This window comes from Polyodon spathula, chromosome 11 (assembly GCF_017654505.1).
Source record: "Polyodon spathula isolate WHYD16114869_AA chromosome 11, ASM1765450v1, whole genome shotgun sequence".
In the NCBI taxonomy this organism is placed as follows: Eukaryota; Metazoa; Chordata; class Actinopteri; order Acipenseriformes; family Polyodontidae; genus Polyodon; species Polyodon spathula.
In genome coordinates this window covers 1,374,431-1,398,199 of record NC_054544.1, presented here as the reverse complement: position 1 = coordinate 1,398,199, position 23,769 = coordinate 1,374,431, and the positions used below count along the sequence as shown (strand labels likewise).

Here is a 23,769-nt window from a genome sequence, read left to right as displayed (position 1 = left end):
TTGCACCGCCCATCCCACCGAGTGTGTTTAACCAATGAGGCAGTGCAAGCATGCAATGGCTACAGCCCACCTCAGACGCGTTCCCTATAGAGGTGACAGGGCTATGAGGATGGGCCGTTTTTGATATGTTTTTGCTTCCAGGAGGAGGGTGCAAGGAGACTCGTATGAGCTGAGCCGGGGAGGAGACTATGTCAAATATTACAGAAAACAAAGAGCGGTGCTTCCTGTTTACGCTTTTTAAAGGAACACTTTCTTTTAGTAACGTTATGTCGTATTTAAAATGTGATCTCATGGTGATTACGCACTGGATTCAGGGACATTGGCGTGCAATAGAGTACGGAACTTTTAAAATATTTAATAAGGTGTAATCGGTACACCATTACCTACTGTGTGTCCCTACTTATAACCAGATTCAAGATAGACTTACCTCCGAACCGCAGACGGCTAGACGAAATCATAGTCCAAAGAGAAAGGCTTTTTAAAATTAGAGCAAAAAAGTCGACAACTGAGTTCAAACGCGATTTAGCTGAACCCGAGTCCAACAGCGTTAGCGTCCAGATTGCCGTAATTAAACTTGGTTCGTTAACCCAGCTACTGTTGAAAAAAAATAGTGCGCTGAATGACTGTATCCCAGAAACACTTTGAATGTATACGCGCCCCCCCCCTAAAAAAAAAAAAAAAAAAAAAAAATTCGTATGGGGGACAATAATGGCCACACCATAGTATATAAATTAGATGGGAATTTGCAGAAAGGGAAAATCTGGTGCGGCTAACGCGTTCTTTTTTTATTTTATTAAATTAAAAGTCGAGATAAAGACCTTTAACTTTCTAATATGTGATGTGAGCTAAGATCATTTAGAAAGTGTTAGGGACTCCTTTTAAGTTTTGTGTTGCAGTATATTGCCATATCTGGCTGTACCGATGGAATATTATGACAAGATTTAGTCCTCCAGTATTTGAATTCGGTCTTGTCTTTTCTTTATTCTCGTCCGTATGCACTCACAGTATAGAACCTGTTTCCATGCTATCTCATGTAGCAAAGGGAATTAACGTACTACCGCAAAGCACCAGGGGTTATCAGAGGATACTGTGTAACCAGACTCCAACACGGCTGACGCCCAGGTTACAGTGAAACCGGTTTATCTAACCCAGTTGTGCTGACAACTGAGTTCGAGACGACCTCCTGAATAGGTTTCAGACTCGGTTATGAACTTGTGCTTGGTCGAGTTAAGGATTTTTAACAGGTTTTGAACCCTTAACTCGTTATAAAACGCGCAAGAGGACAGGGTCCCTAGAGTTTGTCTCATCTGCCCGCCCGTGAGTGACAGCAAGCGAACCAGAGGATCCAAAACAGACGCTCTGTGAGAAATGTTCGCCAGGACTCTTCAAACGCTCACACTATCCCATTTAAACTGATGTCACGCCCGCTAATACTAATTGCAATTCCCATGGTTTTTTATTATTATATTATTTTTTATCAGTTTCTTTAGTCTGTTGCAGTTTATTGTCGGCATAAAAGCGACTTTGTTGTGACTTTTTAGTCCTGTGCTATTTTCAGCTTGGAGAATCGCTTTAAATACCGTTCGGAGCTTGCCCTCCTCAGAACGAGAGGCAATGGCAACTCACAAAGATACACATCGGTACACGGTACTCCGATGAACGTAAATGACAAAGTACGGTATGTTAATAATGTCTATATGCATTGTCATCAGGACCGACTCCCATCACATTAGTCAAAGACCCATTTTCTTGCAATAAAGTAAAACAAATAAATACAAAATAAATTGGATGTTTAGTATATTCATCCGCTGTGCGCGCACAATTGTACAGTGTTAAGTGTTCTATCTACAGCTCACACAAACTGTTTTAAAATTTCCAAAAAAGTAAATACAAAAAACGGTGACAGAAGGGTTTATTGTACTGTACTGCATAACGAGTAGCTGTATGCCTCTCGCCGCAACAGTGAAAGAACACATTGAACACATTATTATGTAACCCCAGTTTAAGCGTCGCTGTTAGGAAATGTGTGGGCTCAGCAGGCGTGGCGTTTCTGTGCCAGCTGATTGAAGGAAAGAAGCTGGTGTTGAAGCAGTCAGCTGAGACGAAGGGGGGACGACGACACCACGGTCAGTGGGAATGAGCTGATAAGCTACACACAGACAGGCCCAGCAGAAGGTAGGGCCTGATCAGCAAAGGGTGGTTAGGAGGCAGCTACAGTACTTGGATTGCAAAACAAAACAAACTAAAAAAAAACGGATTGAGAGGATTGGCCACTGGGTTGGTCAGCAGAAGGCACTTGACTAGACCAGGGTAATGATGCATAGGTCTACAGAATGCATTGCATACAGTATTTCACAATCTGATTTGCAAGAGTTTCTGTGCATAGCATAAATATTAGCATATTTCCCAATATAACGTATCTGGAGGAAGATGAAACAGTAGAATACCGTGGCTAGCGTGCATACTGTACTGCGTGCATACTGTACTTTGTCCCCAAGATTGAGTAATGCTGTCATAAGGTGCCTTTACAGAACACGCAGACATTACAAGATTTCACAGCACACGTTTCCCTGGGAATATGAACCGGCTGTTACCGAAACAAAACTGCTCTAGCAATGAAAACGGGACTGATAATTCTCAAGTCAGCCCTGCCACGAATATGCATGCCTTGCTATTTAGGACTTAACGAGACTACAAACTAGCAGAAAACACTATAAAAAACAAACAAAACGTCTGTCCCAGACTGTCGCAGGGAGCTTGGAAGCATATGGTCATCAGTCATCACCCAATAGGATCTATCAAACTTCCAAACTGAACAGACCCTTTTTAAATTCTCAGTTAACGCGCGGAATCAGCGGGTGTGTTTTGGCTGTCTGGCACAGCTGTAGTTCGATTGTGCTGTTGACAGTTTGGTCGAGCCTGGTCTGCAGGGGAAGGCAATGGCGGTGGGGGTGCACGGAAATTGGAAGCAGATTTTACTTAATTTAAACACAAATCACCTGATTTAAAACACAAAACAAAAGACCAGCATGCCAGCGAGGACGCCGCTCTGAACAGGTAACGCGCCTTTACTGCAATTCGAGTTCGCGGTTGTTGTTCTGTCTCTCAAAAGTATTCTTTTGATTCAGTGTTTTTGGTCAATTTGCACCACAGCGACGGCCTCATAAATTGCAACAATCAGTAAAATTAAAGCCATACATTCAGGCAGTGCTAGGAAAGCTGCTCTAAAAACAAGCCTTTAACGATTGGACCCGCATGTTGCTGTCCGTTTTTAATCTGGATTACTGGGTTTGAATGACGCGGCTGTTTCACGCCACTCTTGTGTTTGCAGCGCTTTGCCGTACACTGCCGTACACTGCCGTACACTGCACACAGAGACTGCATATTGTTTCTTTTTTGACGAAGTGTGATACGGTGTACGACGTTAGTTTAAAATATCACATTGCATGCACTGAAAGACCAGTGGCTTCAAAATAAACCGCTAAAAACATACCGTGCTCATTATTATCATGTAAAAAACATACCGTGCTCATTATTATCATGTAAAAATGAACAGTTGTGTTCGAATGTTTTTATTTTTTTTAAACGGTTGGGCAGGTTAGCAAGCTGTCGAATGATCGTGGATTATTTAGCTGTTGGTTTCTAATTATGCGCACATATTGGATGCCGGTATGAGGTTGTTTCATATACTGTACAGGGTGATTCATTCACACCTTATGACAGTGCCTGTTGCCAGCTGCCGCTGTTTGGTTAGAAATATTAAAGTACATTGTATTCTGGACTTTCAGCCTCTCCAGGATAATTACGGAGTCACTTTAATTGGTGTGATATGCTACTCTCTCCTCCTCCTCTCGTGGTCTGAGCTTCTCCTTCAATGGGAAAGAAGTGCAGACTTTCTGTTTAATAGTGCTGCTACAGTGAACTACTGTTCAAAAGATTTGCAGTTATAAATAACTGGCGTGCAATTCTGAAGAAAGCCGAGTGGCAAACGGAAAGTGCAGTATCAGTATGTAAGAAAGTGTACGCTGCCCTGTTTCATAGTGCTGCCCCTTGATCCAAGAATTGAGCATGCTGTAACGGAGGCACAATCTATTATGATAATGATGATTATTATTTTAATTGGATTTAAAGCATTCTGGATTGAGCCAAAGTACTGTACTGTCAATTTGCAATCATTCCCCGTGTAATGCGTAACTAACATACATTAATAAAATGTTACAGTGGGGCACTGTAAGGGTTTTCAGATTTGCCACACAATTTCAATACCCTTTTTAATTGAAATAAATAGGTTTTGTGTCTGGAGTATGTGAACATGACTGTAAACATTGAGGGTCACTGGCCTTTTATATTCTGTAACTAATATTTAGTTTGGTAGAATAACAATAAAACAAAAGCAAGCGCAGTATCTTTTATGGGATCTTTATCTGCTGCAAATAATTCTCTTTAAAACAAAATGCACACATTATCAGGTTTCCCTTAAAAGTAAAGTCAAAGCTTAATGTACATTCATACAGTTGGCTGACTCAGTAAACGCATGAATTTGTTTTTGTCAGAAGATCATCCGTGTGGTCGGTGAGGCTTGTATCTTGCACAGTAGGGACCCACTACAGCCCTTGAGAAAACCTGCATTGCCTCAAGCCACCATGGTTTACAGTGAATCCTGGTCCCTGTATTTCCTGCATGAAATAGCAGCCTAACTTTCCCTCTGTGTGTCAATTCCAGGACCAATGACATGGCTACAGGTGAAAAGCCCCCCTCCTCCTCCTCTACGTTGGACCTGAGTGGGGAGCCCCTGCAGTCCCCCAGCACCCCACCCCAACTCACCCACTTCAAACCCCTCACCCCCGAGCAGGAGGAGCCCCCCCTCAAAACCGCATACAGCTCCTTCGTCAGCCTCTTCCGCTTCAGCAGAGGTACGTACAGATGCAGAGCTTGTTCACACAGTTTTAACCGCTATGTTAAGGAATTAGGTGCTTTTTCTTTTTTTTTTTGAGTGGGTTAAACACTGATTTGAAAAATGAACGAATAAACTGCAACAGTTTCAAATGTTTTCCAAAACAGTCATTTATAAGACAGCCCTTAGCAAAACCTTCCTTAAAACAGTCTTCTAAGTTTTGTGAACGAGGCCCGAAGTCAACCATCATCCAGAAGGAATTCTGTATCGTTGAATCCTGATTCTTCTTTACATAATATTGTCTGTCCTGACAGATGACCAAAAGCCCTACATAGCTACTTGTAGTCTGCCAGATGGTTCCTGAATGATAAATAAATGCCATCTGTAGCTGGTATGAATGTACCAGTAGTTTTGTTTTCTAACAGAATAAATCCATATATATATATATTGATATATCCATTTATATATAATATATATGTTATATATATATAATATATATATATATATATAGATGTCTATCTGTCTTTTTTGTTCTTATTGTCTGATATGTTTGTTTTTAAAAAAGCACATTTCTTTTCGTTTTTCACAGCAGTATTTTATATAATAAGCTCAGTTGGTCCATGTGCAGACAGTTGCTGTTTGTTGTTTTTCAGTTTCTGAGGCTGAGCTGAAAGGAGCTTTCTTTACCGAAGGTTCCACTTCTCATCTGAACAAGAGACCTTTGTGGTCTCCAGAGTATTCTATACAGCAGTTCTGCTCATCCTGTCTGAGAGGTCCCTTGTTGTACAGTACAAGAGTATCAAATATCAGGGAAAATCGTGAATGTGCAGCACTGCAAGAAGGGGCTCCTCCGCATGATTCTTCTCACATGGTCGGCATGAAGGGGTAACTCACGTGAGGGATGTGCCTGACCGCACTGACGTCACAGTGCATTGCACATGTGTGCATTTCCTCTTGTGATTACCATGCAGGGCCCCTGTCTGAAACAGCAGCTGCTTTAGAATCTGTATGCAATACCAGGGAGTGTTGGGAGTTCAGAACATTTTTGAATATTTGAAGTTGCTTTCAAATATGAGGAGCGGCTCCCTGTTCTTACTTGTTTGGTTCATTCAGAGAGAAGCACGAGGCTCGCATGTCATTGACAATGCATTTGGCATTGAGTCTCACCACATGATGGTGGGTTTCTTCTCTCACGTATCTGAAGGAATGTGATGCGCTACGGAAATCCACCAGAGTTTGCTTCTTTGTTCTCATTTTAACCCGGTTGTATCGATAGTCCTGGGGCTGCAAAATGCTAAATATTGTGTTCTAAACAAATGCACGACTATAAGCATTTTCCATTCCCAAAGCTGAATTATTTTAATTGTAGAAACGTCCCAGACTCTCAGTCCTAGCAGAGCTGGTTAATGATTCATATGTCATGATTTCACGTCATGCGTCTCCATTTCTCTTGTCATTTGAATATCTCTGGACTAATGAAAAGAAATCTGGGGCCCTGGGACCTTAACTGGGAGTACTGGTCGATGCAGCAGTCATGGTTTTATTTGTATCTTTGGTTTATCAGATGAGGCCAGACCTGCCGCCTCTCCAGAGAAAAGCGAGGTTCATCCAGACTGCCAGCAGGGGGCGAGGGAGTCCTGTTCTAGTACAAAGCACACAAGCAGGGCCCAGTCTGTAAGGACCTCAATGCAGAACAAACAGCATTCCACAGACAGCCAGAGACGAAGCTCCACAGTGTCAGGTAACAAGATCACAATGAAGGTGCTCAATTCACCACCTGCTGGGCTGCAGTGCACAAGGAGGTATGGGATTGGACTGTCGCAGGTCTCCCAGAATATAGGATGTCAGTCAGCAAGTATTTCTAAGGGTAGCTTTGGGTTTTGCATTGATCACTATGAAACATTGCTTCTGTTCATACTGAAACAATGCATTACTCTTGTCAGTAAAGGATGTACACAGGCAGTGTTACCAAGCAGCAGTTCCCATTGATTCAATGAGCATTTGCATGATGCTGTTCCCAGTACCAATTTAGTGCTTGCAATCATTTGTTTCAGGAAGAAAACAAGTAATTAAAGGGATCACCTAATTTCCAGAAAGAAAAATCACTGAAACATCATTCACAGGGGTGGGAATAAGACTCCTCTTGCAGAAGCACTGCACTGAACTATCGCTCACAGGGATGGGAATAAGACTCCTCTTGCAAAAGCACAGCACTGAAACCTTATTCACAGGGATGGGAATAAGACTCCTCTTGCAGAAGCACTGCACTGAAACCTTATTCACAGGGGTGGGAATAAGACTCCTCTTGCAGAAGCACAGCACTGAAACCTTATTCACAGGGGTGGGAATAAGACTCCTCTTGCAGAAGCACTGCACTGAAACCTTATTCACAGGGGTGGGAATAAGACTCCTCTTGCAGAAGCACTGCACTGAAACCTTATTCACAGGGGTGGGAATAAGACTCCTCTTGCAAAAGCACAGCACTGAAACCTTATTCACAGGGGTGGGAATAAGACTCCTCTTGCAAAAGCACTGCACTGAAACCTTATTCACAGGGATGGGAATAAGACTCCTCTTGCAAAAGCACTGCACTGAAACCTTATTCACAGGGGTGGGAATAAGACTCCTCTTGCAGAAGCACTGCACTGAAACCTTATTCACAGGGGTGGGAATAAGACTCCTCTTGCAGAAGCACTGCACTGAAACCTTATTCACAGGGGTGGGAATAAGACTCCTCTTGCAGAAGCACTGCACTGAAACCTTATTCACAGGGGTGGGAATAAGACTCCTCTTGCAGAAGCACTGCACTGAAACCTTATTCACAGGGGTGGGAATAAGACTCCTCTTGCAGAAGCACAGCACTGAAACCTTATTCACAGGGGTGGGAATAAGACTCCTCTTGCAGAAGCACTGCACTGAAACCTTATTCACAGGGGTGGGAATAAGACTCCTCTTGCAGAAGCACAGCACTGAAACCTTATTCACAGGGGTGGGAATAAGACTCCTCTTGCAGAAGCACAGCACTGAAACCTTATTCACAGGGGTGGGAATAAGACTCCTCTTGCAGAAGCACAGCACTGAAACCTTATTCACAGGGGTGGGAATAAGACTCCTCTTGCAGAAGCACTGCACTGAAACCTTATTCACAGGGGTGGGAATAAGACTCCTCTTGCAGAAGCACAGCACTGAAACCTTATTCACAGGGATGGGAATAAGACTCCTCTTGCAGAAGCACAGCACTGAAACCTTATTCACAGGGGTGGGAATAAGACTCCTCTTGCAGAAGCACTGCACTGAAACCTTATTCACAGGGGTGGGAATAAGACTCCTCTTGCAGAAGCACAGCACTGAAACCTTATTCACAGGGGTGGGAATAAGACTCCTCTTGCAGAAGCACTGCACCTGAAACCTTATTCACAGGGGTGGGAATAAGACTCCTCTTGCAGAAGCACAGCACTGAAACCTTATTCACAGGGATGGGAATAAGACTCCTCTTGCAGAAGCACTGCACTGAAACCTTATTCACAGGGGTGGGAATAAGACTCCTCTTGCAAGGCAGTTTTCATTATTCCAGGGTTTAACTTGGGCTTGATTAACCACAATGTGTCAGTATTAAACTCAGTGAAACCAGGAGTGGATCAGACTGCTATTCTGTGGGGGTCTTATTTCTGTCCCTGATTCATAACCTAAAATAAATATTGCAAACGATAATGCAAGGGATCTGACCTCTCTCTCTCTCGCTCACTCGCTCGCTTGCTCTCTCTCATTCATATATATATATGTATATATATATATATATGTGTGTGTGTGTATATATATATATATATAATCTGTGTGTGTTTCTCTTTCTGCTGGGCAGAGGGCCGCAGGAAGGCAGAGCCACCCCTGGGAGGTCATGACCCCCGCACAGCAGTGCAGCTGCGCAGCCTCAGTACGGTGCTGAAGAGGCTGAAGGAGATCATGGAGGGGAAGAGCCAGGTAAGCAGGGACATACATTCACAGCCCATTCAGAGCCCACAGTGGTGGTGAATACCTTGTGAGTACAGTATGGCTAAACTTCATTAAGTGTTAGCCCAGTGCTTCAGGTGTCCTAGATGCTGTGACCCTTTTGGTGCTGCAGTAATTAACTTTGATATGTGGCTAAAATCACATGCCTTTTACGATGGTCTGCACACTTTACTAGCTGGTGTCGGTTCATTCCATATGTGCTATGCAGCTTCATAGCTATGCATTAAATGGCTTTTAAACATCCCATGAGCTCTGTAAATGTAACCTAGAGATCACTGTTCTCTTTTAACAAATGTTTTCCGTGCCCAGTTCCACCAGAGGGCAATGTAGGACAATAAAGAGAGAAATAATGTGTTTTTAAATGGATACATAAACAAAAAACGAAGAAACAAACTTCTCCATGTCTTACAAAATTAAACAGCTACAGATTAATGATGGGTGAAAATTGCAGGGTTTAGGTTTTTTTGAATGTGATGTTATTATACAGAACATGTCTTCACAAGCTGTGAGAGATGTCATCCTAACCACAATGGCCTCAATTACTGAAATGAAGTGTTGCGTGGACATGCAAATGTATGAGTAAGCTTCACCAACTTCTAACACCGGAAAAAAACCTGAATGTGTACAGACTAGCTAGACCGACCAGTTGAGCAATTGAATACACTGATCGTTGCCGTATTACAGTTTACCACATTAAAAGCATGCATTTTCCAAGCCATGGTAAACTCATAGGATAGACATGGGAAAAGCATGGGGGCACGTTGCAGAATTGCTGTGCACATGTACACTGGTAAACTCATAGGATAGACATGGGAAAAGCATGGGGGCACGTTGCAGAATTGCTGTGCACATGTACACTGGTAAGCTCGTAGGATAGACGTGGGAAAAGCATGGGGGCACGTTGCAGAATTGCTGTGCACATGTACACTGGTAAACAGTTTTATGAGGGTTGTTTTTTGGGTTTTTGTATAGCAATGGTGTGAAGTGCATCCTGGATCAAACCGCTCTGACAGTGCCTTTTATTTTTGTGCTGCAGGACAGTGACCTGAAGCAGTACTGGATGCCGGACAGCCAGTGTAAAGAGTGCTACGACTGCAGTGAGAAATTCACCACGTTCAGAAGGAGGCATCACTGCCGGCTCTGCGGACAGATCTTCTGTAGCCGCTGCTGTAACCAGGAGATCCCTGGCAAATTCATGGGATATACAGGCAAGTGAAGCTGCCTTGTTGCCTGAAACCGATTTCAAAACTGAAACAAAAAAGATTACATAGTGGCTTGTGTAACAAGAACTGTGTACAGTTATATTTAATGCTGTCTCTACATACAATGCCAATCAGTTATTTTTTTTTATCACAGCGGTTGTTTGTTTTGTTATTGGTTACTTTTTAAAACCTGCGCTAAGGATAGCTGTGATATAATTAAAATGTAATGCTATGGGTACAGTATGTCAAGTAGACAAACACTTCAGCTAGTGCCCAGTGAACTCCTGGGATTTCAGTTTGAGCCATTCCTGGTTTTACTTTGAGTTTAATAAGGTACACCTGAGCTTGTTTCCTATACACTGAGGCTTATCAAACACATAGTACAATCTGGAATGGGTGAAACAGCTATGCAACAGGAGTTTTATGTGCATCCCTGGAATTCCCCTGGATACGCCACACACAAGGTGGAATATTTCTACAGTGTACGTGTGCGGAGCCAGTGTCTGATCGAGAATCAGCTTGCTGCACTCTACAGATCTGAGCGGACATCCATAAAGTCACTTCTCTCGCCCTTTGTTTTTGTGGCAGGGGATCTCCGGGCCTGCACCTACTGTCGTAAGATAGCGCTGAGCTACGCGCACTCTGCTGACAGCAGCTCTATCGGGGAGGACCTGAGCGCTCTGTCTGACGCCACCTGCGCCGTGTCCGCGCTGGAACCCAGCGAGCCACGCACCCCCATCGGGGGCAGGAAGGCCAGTCGCAATATCTTCCTGGAGGAGGATCTGGCCTGGCAGAGGTAACAGACACTCGACACTTCTCATGGTGCACTTCTTTTTTGTGTGCAATGTCAGGTGACCTTTTATAGCTGTTTCAATAGCGAATAGGATCCTCTTAAGTTCTTGGGAGCTATGGGGTTATATCGGCTCTTGTAAAAGCAGAATGTGGTAAAACACAATGAAAGCAAGGTAAAGCATAGGGAAGCCTTGTAAAGTATAGCAAAGCTTATTAATAAAAAGCAAACCAGGGGAAAAGCATGGGGGGGGGGAAACTGCAAAAATACCCTGGTTGTCTTGTATAGGGGCTCTCATGCCTCTGCTATTAGGGGTTTGCTTTACTCACAGCTAACGTGAGCTCTATATTTTCTTGCCAGTTTAATTCACCAGGATTCCCAGCCCAACAGCCTGGCGACTCGGCTGGCCAGCATGCAGGAGGATGTGGGGAAGTCTCCAGCGCGGAAGAGGTGTGTTCAAAGAGTGCTTTAAAAGCTGCCTTCTTCCTTTGGGGGTTCTCCCTCAGGATCGCGTGAACACATTGATCACGATGAGGGAAGGGGTGCGGACAAGTCTTTGTTATTTTATGTAGTTCGCACCTGCACATTATTTAATGTTAAAGTAATAATATGGGCACAGCTTTCTTAATGTTACAATTGCAAGTCAAGGGAGCACCCTATTTGTTTAAATGAAGGAAGACTTATTACCGTATTGCATAACATTCCCTGGCCTTTGTTTCATTCTGATAAACAGTCTCATTCATTCTGGACTTTCTGTCCTCCAGAGGGAATAGTGTTCTCTTGTACGAGCTTGTTTTATAGAGTGTATTGTATCTGATGCACTGATTCAGATGCACCCCCTGCTCTCAGGTCTGCCAGCATTACCAACCTGTCCCTGGACCGCTCGGGTACGTCCATGCTGCCCTACGAGAGCTCCATCAGCCCCCAGACCAGCCGCGCTTACATCAAGGGAGATGCCAGCGAGGAAGAGAGGAAGATCCTGCTGGTGATTACCTGCCATGCGTAGCCATGCGCTTTCTTAAGCATAGCGTTGGATTGATGTAGCTATAAAGCAGTTGTTTCTGTGTGTGTAGGATTCCGTGCAGCTGAAGGACCTGTGGAAGAAGATTTGCCACCACAGCACCGGCATGGAGTTCCAGGACCACCGCTATTGGCTGCGCACCTACCCCAACTGCATTGTGGGCAAGGAGCTGGTGAACTGGCTGTTGAGGAACGGGCACATCTCAACAAGGCATGTATTACAATGCTAACATGATAAACAAGGCATGTATTACAATGCTAACATGATCAACAAGGCATGTATTACAATGCTAACATGATAAACAAGGCATGTATTACAATGCTAACATGATCAACAAGGCATGTATTACAATGCTAACATGATCAACAAGGCATGTGTTACAATGCTAACATGATCAACAAGGCATGTATTACAATGCTAACGTGATCAACAAGGCATGTATTACCATGCTAACGTGATCAACAAGGCATGTATTACCATGCTAACGTGATCAACAAGGCATGTATTACAATGCTAACGTGATCAACAAGGCATGTATTACAATGCTAACGTGATCAACAAGGCATGTATTACAATGCTAACGTGATGGGATATTGAAGCATTACAGTGCTAACGTGATGGGATATTGAAGCATTACAGTGCTAACGTGATGCGATATTGAAGCATTACAGTGCTAACGTGATGCGATATTGAAGCATTACTACAGTGCTAACATGGAACCAGTGGCGGAGGAAGAGACTGAAGCATTACAGTGCTAACGTGATGCGATATTGAAGCATTACTACAGTGCTAACATGGAACCAGTGGCGGAGGAAGAGACTGACCTTCGTATAATACTTTTTTAAACATAAAACAGCATGTCAAGTCAAAGGTTCAGCATTTAACAATATTTTATTCTCAGAATGCTAGCATGTATGAAAAGGTGTACGGCTATTACTCGCCTGTTTGAATTGCATTTCGCGTGCAGCTTCCAATACTGCACTCTTTTTACTCTCAAGCTAACAAGTTTAATCACCAGTCCCTCCAGGATTCCGCAGAAATTCACAGAAATTTCTTGCGTGGAATTTTTTTTTTTTTTCCCAATCAGAAATACAGACATGTTAATTTGCTTTTGTTTATTTTCGTACCCAGCAGCACCTGTTGACAGCTTCCTCCTAAACTACAGGATGAGTCATGCTGCACACAGAGTATAACTGCTAAAGACTGCTTAACAGTATCCCAAACCTTCCATGAAGACAGCAGGAGACTGTTTTGCAATACTGGGAGACCACTAAGCTAAAGTACAAGTGGTCGCAGAGTGTTAGGTGTGTTTCTGGTGTTCAGAGATCCCAGATTAAAAACAAGGCTGCAGTGCAGCGATCAGTAGCCTCTCTGATCCCTGCTTCGCGTGTGCTGTCTGTGTTTCAGAGCCCAGGCTATAGCGATTGGTCAGGCGCTGGCGGATGGGCGATGGCTGGACTGTGTCACTCATCATGATCAGCTGTTTAGGGATGAATATGTCCTTTACCGCCCCCTGCAGGTAAGTGTTGCCTGTCCACAGCAGTAGCACTAGTACCTATGTGAATGTGAGCAAATCATTTAGGATTGCAGTAATAAAAAACTGTTTTAGGAACTTTCTATTGCAGATTTTATTGATTGCCAAGCACATAAGAAAATAGTACGAAATATCTGCATGAGTTCCTTGCAGTTTCTAAACAGATAAAAAACCAAAAACATAAAATAGAACGTAAGTAAAAAAAATAAAAAAATAAAGGCGCAAATGTGACCTGCAGGTTCCACACATTTTGAAGGCACTGGGTAGATTTAAACAGGAACACATGCAGTGTGTTGTAAATGTCTTGGTGTTTTCTTATCTATTTATTGGCTCTGTTTGAGAAAGCAATCCTGTTAAATCTGCTTTTATCTAATCTGTCTGATTGCTCAAATTCTTAGACTAAAACACAGTCGTTTTAATATTGTAACTGAATGAATGAGTGCAGTCCTGAAAACCATCACTGAGGGCTGAGCCACAGTTTGAATGCATGTCTGTTTTATAACATACCTGCATTTCCTTAACCGCATAATAGAAAGGGTTGGATTACCTTACACTGCCTGTGATCATTTTTTAGTCTTTTGTTTGAGTTCAGGGTCAGGATCAAAGACATTCACAGTTGGGTATTAAAAAGAAAAAATAATTAAAAAAAAAAAAAAAAAAAAAATGTTAATGTTATCTAATGATAAATTCTTTCTCTTAAGTCAGTTTCACCTTGTTATTTTCCACTCGTAGAAATTGTGAATCAACATAAAAAAGAAAAAAATAATTAAAAAAAAAAAAAAAAAGAGGGTGATGTTCTTATACAGATATTAAAATAGTTACTATTTAAGAAAGAGACTCTTTGTTCTTAGAGTTCCCAGTAGATACGGTCAAATGTAATTACAGACGCACTAGAGGGTTGTGAACAGTCTTTAGTTGAGCGAGTCTGCCTCGTGCATGTTAAACAGCAATACTGCAACAGTAATGCAGCTGATTGTCTGCTTCTGTTTTATCAGAGCACAGAGTTTTCCGAGACTCCGTCTCCAGACAGCGATTCAGTGAACTCCCTGGAGGGCCACTCGGAGCCCTCCTGGTTTAAAGACATCAAGTTTGACGACAGCGACACGGAGCAGATTGCAGATGAGGGCGAAGACAACATGCCAAGTACGTCAGCGTGTGCTCTCCGGCTGCCCTGGGAAACCCTTCTCATGCAGAGCAAGGCTTCAAAGCACACAGCATACAAACAACTCTCCTTCGTGTCCCAGAGCACACACACACACACAGCGACACAAACAACTCTCCTTCCTGTCCCAGAGCGCACACACACACACACACACACACAGCGAAAACAAACAACTCTCCTTTCTGTGAGAGGAAGGACAGGGTCTCGCGCGTTGGTGTGTGTGTGTGTCGTCCGTGTTGTTTGAAGGAAGGACAGGGTCTCACGTGCGTGTGTGTTGTCGTCGTGTTTTCGTGTTCTGTTGACAGGAAGTACACCAGGGCGCGTGTTGGGGTGTCTCGTCGTGTTTGTTGAGAGAAGGACACGGTCTCGTATGTGTGTGTGTCGTGTTTTGTTTTAGAGGAAGGACAGGGTCTCGTGTGTTAAAATGCACAACCCACCCACTGCACACACACACACACACACAGCAGCACAAACAACTCTCCTTCCTGTCCCAGAGCACACACACACACACACACACTCGTCTTGCTGAGAGGAAGGACAGGGTCTCTGTGTGTGTGTCGTGTGTCACACTTTTGTTTGTCCCAGAGCATGCACACACACACACACACACACAGCGAAAACAAACAACTCTCCTTCCTGTCCCAGAGCGCACGCACACACACACTCACTCGTACGTTTGTTGACAGTGTGTACAGGTGTTCCCCTGTCCCACACACACACACACACAGCACAAACAACTCTCCTTCCTGTCCCAGAGCGCACACACACACACACACACAAACAACTCTCCTTCCTGTCCCAGAGTGCACACACACACAGAGCAGCACAAACAACTCTCCTTCCTGTCCCAGAGCACACACACACACACACACACACAGAGCACACACACACACACACACAGCACAAACAACTCTCCTTCCTGTCCCAGAGCGCGCACACACACACACAGAGCAGCACAAACAACTCTCCTTCCTGTCCCAGAGCACACACACACACAGCACAGCACAAACAACTCTCCTTCCTGTCCCAGAGCACACACACACACAGCACAAACAACTCTCCTTCCTGCCCAGAGCACACACACACAGTCGCCCTTTTTGTTTTGTTGAGAGGAAGGACAGGTCTCGTGTGTGTGTGTGTCGCGCGTGTTTGTTGAGAGGAAGGACAATGTCTCGTATCTGTGTGTGTTGTGTGTTAAACTCTCCTTCCTGTCCCAGAGCGCACCACCACACACACACACACGTTTTGTTTGTTGAGAGGAAGGACAGGGTCCTCGTGTGTGTGTGTACACACACAGCGAAAACAAACAACTCTCCTTCCTGTCCGCACACACACACACACACAGCGAAAACAAACAACTCTCCTTCCTGTCCCAGAGCACACACACACACACACACACAACAGCCCAGAAGAACAACACACAGAGCACACACACACACACACACACAACCACAAACATGTTGATAGGAAGGACAGGGTCTCGCGCGTTGACTCTTCAGTCCCAGAGCACACACACACACACACACACAGCAGCACAAACAACTCTCCTTCCTGTCCCAGAGCACACACACACACAACCACACAACCTCCTTCCTGCACAGAGCACACACACACACACACACACACACACACACACACACACACGAGAGAACAGGACAGAGTCGTTGTTTTGTTTAGAAAGGACAGGGTCTCCTTGTGTGTGTCTCGTCGTTTTTTGTTGAGAGAGGACAGGACAATGTTCTCGTGTGTGTGTGTGTCGTGTTTGTTTAAGAGAAGTACAGGGTCTCGTGACCACACATGCACACCACACACACACACCCACACAGACACAAACACACACAGCAAAATGTCTGTGTGTGTGTCGTCCAGGGTCTTTTTGTTTGTTTGAGAGGAAGGACACGGTCTCGTGTGAGTGTGTGTCGTTGTTCACACACAGGAAGGACAGGGTCTCCCACGCCACACAGCACACACACACACACACACACCACACACACACACACACACACACACAGCAAAACACACACACACACACACAACAAGAGGAAGGACAGGGTCTCATGTGTGTTTGTGTGAGTGTGGGTCGTGTTTTGTTGAGAGAAGGACAGGGGTCCTCGTACGCCGCACACGCACACACACACACACACACACACAAACATTGACAGAAGCGTGTGTGTTGGTTGTGTGGTGTGCGTGTGTTTCTGCCTTCCTGTCCCAGAGTACACACACACACACACAGCACAAACAACTCTCCTTCCTGTCCCAGAGCGCACGCGTGCACACACTCACACACACCACAGACAACTCTCCTTCCTGTCCCAGAGCACACACACACACAGCACAAACAACTCTCAGAAAAAACAGTTCCCTGGGTTGTAATGATGTCTGTTTCTTTTAGAGAGTGATGTATTAGGTCTAAATGCTGAGTAATGCTGTTCCCTTGACTGTTTCACATGACCAATATGTAACCATTTTCACAGTGGAAAATCTGGATTATTTGTTTGCGTTCTTTTTTCTTAGACTCTGCCACTCCAAGCAAACGGACCTCAGTTAGCAGTTTCCAGTCTGCAGTGGACAGTGACTCTGCTGCGTCTATAAGTCTGAATGTGGAGATGGACAATGTAAACTTCCACATCAAGAAACAGTCCAAGTACCCTCACGTGCCCCCCTACCCCGCTGAGCAGAAAGGTACGCTCCGAAACCACCCACGTATGCAGTTTCGGTGGTTTTATACTGTATATTCTGTATGCTAACTGGCAGGACTGAGTCGAGTCCCACATGACCAGTGTGAGCATGTCCAACTTGTTCCAAATGTCCACAGTAATATAATTATTCATGTTCTTCATTTCTGTGGACATGCAGTATTACAATGCCCTGCACTGGTCTGTTTCTCAACACTTTATAAACAAGTCATGCTGGTGTTGCATTATACTGTATCGCCATTCCCAAATGACAAACACTAGTGGCTCTTGTTGCTAAAACACTAAACCATTTTCATCAAAAGCAGGAAACGAGACTAGAATTTGTGGTCCAAGCGGTTTTGCTGAAACTCAAGAGCTCAAAAAAATATTGGTTATAATACAACAATAAAGTAACAAAAAAGGAGAAGTTTGAGCCGGAGGGACAAGCGGTCCGGAGTCTCTAGACTCCTTATAACAACAGCACCTTGTTGGACGGCTCTGCCTTATCTCCCTGACAGCACTGCAGTTTGTTGTTCTGACCACTGCTTGCCAGTTACAGTACGTTCCTAGTAAGTATGTTTCCTTATTTGTATGACTGGAGAAAAGGAGAAGTGAGTTGTTATGGCAACGCTGTGTTCTCATGCGCTCATGGTTTTGACAGAAGGCAGAAGCTGAAAGTTCTTTACTGGGAAGTTGTTCTACAGTGTATGTTTTATTGATTAATTCTCAAACTGAACGCAGTTGGGATTCAAGGAAACACATGTACATGGATTAGGGAGTGGTTAACATGTAGAAAACAGAAAGTACTGATTAGAGGAAAAACCTCAGAATGGAGTGTGGTAACCAGCGGTGTACCACAGGGATCAGTATTAGGTCCTCTGCTATTCCTAATCTACATTAATGATTTAGATTCTGGGATAGTAAGCAAACTTGTTAAATTTGCAGACGACACAAAAGTAGGAGGAGTGGCAAACACTGTTGCAGCAGCAAAGGTCATTCAAAATGATCTAGACAAGATTCAGAACTGGGCAGACACATGGCAAATGACATTTTAATAGAGAAAAATGTAAGGTACTGCACGCAGGAAATAAAAATGTACATTATAAATATCATATGGGAGATATTGAAATTGGAGAAGGAATCTATGAAAAAGACCTAGGAGTTTTTGTTGACTCAGAAATGTCTTCATCTAGACAATGTGGGGAAGCTATAAAAAAGGCTAACAAGATGCTCGGATACATTGTGAAAAGTGTTGAATTTAAATCAAGGGAAGTAATGTTAAAACTGTACAATGCACTAGTAAGACCTCATCTAGAATATTGTGTTCAGTTCTGGTCACCTCGCTATAAAAAGATATTGCTGCTCTAGAAAGAGTGCAAAGAAGAGCGACCAGAATTATTCCGGGCTTAAAAGGCATGTCATATGCAGACAGGCTAAAAGAATTGAATCTGTTCAGTCTTGAACAAAGAAGACTACGTGGCGACCTAATTCAAGCATTCAAAATTCTAAAAGGTATTGACAGTGTCGACCCAAGGGACTTTTTCAGCCTGAAAAAAGAAACAAGGACCAGGGGTCACAAATGGAGTTTAGAAAAAGGAGCATTCAGAACAGAAAATAGGAGACACTTTTTTACACAGAGAATTGTGAGGGTCTGGAATCAACTCCCCAGTAATGTTGTTGAAGCTGACACCCTGGGATCCTTCAAGAAGCTGCTTGATGAGATTTTGGGATCAATAAGCTACTGACAACCAAACGAGCAAGATGGGCCGAATGGCCTCCTCTCGTTTGTAAACTTTCTTATGTTCTTATTTGTCTGGTTGAGTGGGTAAGCTGTTCCCTGTACTGGCAGAGCGTGTGTGTGTCTCTACAGTCATTCATTTACCATGACATCTCTTGCAGGCCCGCATTTTTCTGTTGCTATATATATTAGGTTCTCTGAACTGTCCTTTTCTCTGTCTCTGCTGTGAACAGAGTTCCTGGTTTCGGAGGATGGAGGACAGCACATGATCTCCATAAGTGACGCTTTCATCAGAGGTAAAGAGATGTCGTTTTCCTTCGCGCTTGTATTTCTTGGGGCAGGTCTGTCTGTCTTTAAAAAGTAGCTTGATTGTGCCATTTTTATAAGGAAGTAACAGCAAGACTACATTAGGATATCTAATCAAATAGTTTTGTACTGCATTACACCCAAAATAAACAGCAATAGGACTGTGTATATCATTTATAAGTAAATGCTTTGTGTATGTCTTACAGCAACTTTAAGTACAGTAACTAACTAGCAGATAGTAATTAAAAATGACTGTGTCTGTAAATAAAAGCCTATGATCTCACTCTCTATATGTCATTTCTTTTGAACATGCTGTTTTTATGGTACAAAGTCGTGCTCTGTAGTCCTGTTTGTTCTGGTTGTGTGTTTTTCTCAGCTTCTCAGCTGCTGGGTGGGGCTGGCTGATGCAGGACACCGTCACGCATCAACACAGCCTGTAGTATAAAGAGTGAAAGGTCTTAGTTTTGTTTCAGGACCAGTCTTGTAACAACGTGTTTCATAAAGGGAAAAAAAAAGATAAAATAAAACATGTAATACAATTTAAGTACAAGTAGGACCCTTTGAGCATTGTGAGAGCTGCTTTTCATAGTGTTTATATTAAGCAAAATGGAGTTAAGATAGTTTAGGTTCATAGTGGAAAATGACATATTCCCTTTAATTATGACCTTGCTCTCCAGTTACCCCCTTTGTCAACTGAAGTCATGACTTTTCAATATCTGAATGTGCATGGACCTGGGGAAATGATGGAGAGGCCAGGCTGGGGTCATGCATAGTAACTGTCGAGAATGCGTATTCACTATGAAACGGGATTTCATTTAGTGAGTGTCACAAGCTGGCTGGTGGATAATGTCACAGACGTGGAAGATATAGACACACAAGGCAGTACTGGGGTTTGAAAAGCGCTGCTTGCACAGCTATGGAAGAAAGGAAGGAGTTAAACAAAACACTCAAACAAAAAGACACATTGGCCAAACAAAACAAACACTAACTATACTTTTACAAAAACCAGTAGCTTTGTATCTTGTAGTCAAGGTAGCATTCGCTCTCTTTCTCTTTATTTCTCTGTCTTTTCCTCAATGCGCTCGGAGTGGGTCCTTTTATATTCTGTGGCTGGAGCCTTTATTACCTATTGATCAAATAATGACCTTATTAAGGCTCCATATTAGCTATTATTATTATTATTATTATTATTATTATAATAACAGTACAATACAAATAATATATACATCAATAACTACATATGCTCAAGGGGTGGGCACTTCATCGCAGTGAGTTAATATGAGGTGTTAAGGGAGGTAGATTCCAAACTTGAGCTAGGTTGTCATCACGGATCTGACCAAAAGCATTGTTCAAGTTTCATATTTAGTTCCAAATAAAATGAGATACAGCGCTGGAACGAAAATCAAATGGGTTCACAATATATATACAGTTGTAGACAAGTTTACATACCCCAATGGAAACTTATAATTTCTAGAAATTTCTTGAAAACAAAGAATTTTAGGAAAAATCTTTCTTTTGTAGCAGAAGTTTGTTATGGATGAGGAAAAGAGTTACAAGAATAGATGTCTACAATTATTTATTTCAGCAATTATTTTGTAAAACGCTAAAAATGCTAATTCAAGAGTATTCATACCCTTTGATGCTATGATAGTATTGTCTACAAGGTGCTAGAAATTTCAATATGATAATGCAGAACCTAATTTTAGAAAATGCTGGATTGTAGGTGAACATTCTTAGAGAGTATAAAAGGGTTAGGCATAGAGTGATTGCTGTCATTACAAAAAAGTCAATATGGGGAAAAAATAGAGAGCTACCTGAAGAACTTAGGCAGAAAATGATTTATTGTCATAAAGCTGGAGAAGGATACAAGAAGATTTCCAAGCGTTTGAGTTTCCCAATTTCAACATTTGTTTCTAGTGCAAGACTCGCAGTACTGTCACAATGCTCCCTCGGTCTGGAAGAAAGATTCTTTCTCCAAGAACAAGCAGAATAATTGTGAGGAGGGTTAATAACAATGTGAGATTGACTGCCAAAGATATTCAAAGTGAACTGGCTGCAAGTGTGACTGGGGTTTCCATTTCAGCCACAGGCCGAGTATTGCATGATGAAGGTCTCAATGGTAGCAGGCCAAGGAAAAAGCCACTCTTAGGAAAACGTCACAAGGACAATAGCTTAAAGTTTGAAAAATGGCATTTGAACGATGGATATGAGTTTGGTCAAAGGTTTTGTGGAGTGATGAAACAAAAATCAAACTATTTGTTCACACTGATAGTTGTTACGTTTCGAGTCTGGTGAGGCTTACAAAGAAAAGAACACAATACCTACTGTCAAGCATGGAGGTGGTAATATGCTTCTAATGGGCTGTTTTTTCTCTAATGGCACAGAAAATTTTGTTACAATATATGTTAGTGGATTCCATACCATACCAAAAGATATTGGCCAATCCTCTGAAACCCTCCGCTACAAAATTTGGTTTAACACGCAACTGGACGTTCCAACATGACAACAATCCAAAGAACACATCAAACTCTACTGCAGAATAGTTAAAGAAGAATCAAATCAAGGTTCTGGAATGGCCTAGTCAAAGTCCCGATCTAAATCTGATTGAGAATCTTTGGGATGAGTTGAAGAAGGCTGTGCACAGGAGAAGTCCTCGGAATATGAATGAACTGGAAAAATTTAGCATTGAAGAATGGTGAAATAAGTAATAATAGAAATATTTTTTTTTTCCTCATCCACAAAAGCAAAACTTTTGCTACAAAAGATTTTTCCTATAACTATTTGTTTTTGAGAAATTTCTATAAATTATAAATTTCCATTGGGGTATTTAAACTTTTGACTATATTTCAAAACATACAGGCTTGGAGACATGGGAGCACAAAAAAAACTTCTTTAGACCACAAACTTTAATGAAAACATAAATGTGTTTAAAACCTGGGGTGACGGTGCTGTCCTGTCTTCATGCTGATCCCATTCTCCCTCTCTTGCCCCTTCTCTCTCCCCCCTCCTCGCTCTTCACTCTTTCCCCCCCCTCCCTCTCTGTGTCTCCCTCCCGCTCACTCACTCACTCACTCGACCACTTCCCTCTTCCTCTCTCCTCACTCTCTCTGAGAGAGCGAGTAGTGCCACCTCTCCCTCCCTCTCCCCCTCTCTCTTTGAACGAGAGTCACTCTCCCACTCCCCACCCCCTCTCTCTTGCTCTCACTCACTCTCCCACTCACCCACCTCCCTCCCTCTCCCCCTCGTTCTCTCGCCCACCTCCCTCCCTCTCCCCCTCTCTCTCGCTCTCTCACTCTCCCATTCACCCACCTCCCTCCCTCTCCCTCTCTCGTTCTCACTCGTCCACCTCCGTCCCTCTCCCTCTCTCTCGCTGTCATTCTCGCACTCTCTCACTCGCCCACCTCCCTCCCTCTCCCCTTCTCTCTCACTCACCCACCTGCCTCCGTCTCCCCCTCTCTCTCTCCAGAGTCCCTGTTTAACAGACGGGTGGAGGAGAAGACCAAGGAGCTGCTCTTCACTCCCCTGGGCTGGCACCACAGCTCCCTGGAGCAGTTGAGAGAGGAGAATGGAGAGAAGCAAGCCATGGAGAGGTTGCTGTAAGAAACAACTTCCTCCTCTGTCTTTGACCTAACTTTCATTTGTTCCTTTTTTTTCTTTATTTCTATTCTGCCTTGGTCCTTCTGAAGGATAATGGGCTCTGCTATGATGATCTCAGTGACATCCACCCACACTGGCAAATCTTTTTCTCAGACAGAGCTATACTTAATCCTTTCATGCATGGAATACTGAAAATAGCTGAAAAAAGTAGTTTTGGACACACATTTTTTATAGAAAATTGTCAGTTTTTGGGGAATGATGGCATCCTCATATATGAGGTTATCATGCATTTAAGAACATAAGAACATAAGAAAGTTTACAAACGAGAGGAGGCCATTCGGCCCGTCTTGCTCGTTTGGTTGTTAGTAGCTTATTGATGCCAAAATCTCATCAAGCAGCTTCTTGAAGGATCCCAGGGTGTCAGCTTCAACAACATTACTGGGGAGTTGATTCCAGACCCTCACAATTCTCTGTGTAAAAAAGTGCCTCCTATTTTCTGTTCTGAATGCCCCTTTGTCTAATCTCCATTTGTGACCCCTGGTCCTTGTTTCTTTTTTCAGGCTGAAAAGGTCCCTTGGGTCGACACTGTCAATACCTTTTAGAATTTTGAATGCTTGAATTAGGTCGCCACGTCGTCTTCTTTGTTCAAGACTGAACAGATTCAATTCTTTTAGCCTGTCTGCATATGACATGCCTTTTAAGCCCGGAATAATTCTGGTCGCTCTTCTTTGCACTCTTTCTAGAGCAGCAATATCTTTTTTATAGCGAGGTGACCAGAACTGCACACAATATTCAAGATGAGGTCTTACTAATGCATTGTACAGTTTTAACATTACTTC

General features: G+C 43.1%; 1 protein-coding gene across 5 annotated transcripts in view; it reads left to right on the top strand.

Moving 5' to 3' along the window:
* The first annotated feature begins 2,073 nt into the window (after positions 1-2,073).
* Positions 2,074-23,769, top strand: part of LOC121322789 (1-phosphatidylinositol 3-phosphate 5-kinase-like) — an 82,139-nt gene continuing 60,443 nt past the window's right edge. For 2 of the 5 annotated variants that reach the window (XM_041263084.1, XM_041263085.1), the window contains exons 1-14: positions 2,639-3,057; positions 4,723-4,913; positions 6,459-6,635; positions 8,754-8,872; positions 9,939-10,110; positions 10,693-10,900; positions 11,255-11,344; positions 11,744-11,879; positions 11,968-12,125; positions 13,323-13,434; positions 14,445-14,592; positions 17,129-17,296; positions 19,261-19,323; positions 22,800-22,929. In XM_041263084.1, the coding sequence (XP_041119018.1) occupies positions 4,733-4,913; positions 6,459-6,635; positions 8,754-8,872; positions 9,939-10,110; positions 10,693-10,900; positions 11,255-11,344; positions 11,744-11,879; positions 11,968-12,125; positions 13,323-13,434; positions 14,445-14,592; positions 17,129-17,296; positions 19,261-19,323; positions 22,800-22,929 (1,862 nt within the window). In that variant the 5' untranslated portion in view covers positions 2,639-3,057; positions 4,723-4,732. Of the gene's footprint in view, positions 2,176-2,637; positions 3,058-4,722; positions 4,914-6,458; positions 6,636-8,753; positions 8,873-9,938; positions 10,111-10,692; positions 10,901-11,254; positions 11,345-11,743; positions 11,880-11,967; positions 12,126-13,322; positions 13,435-14,444; positions 14,593-17,128; positions 17,297-19,260; positions 19,324-22,799; positions 22,930-23,769 lie in introns of those variants that run through there. The other 3 variants (XM_041263083.1, XM_041263082.1, XM_041263087.1) reach the window with 3 other exon arrangements.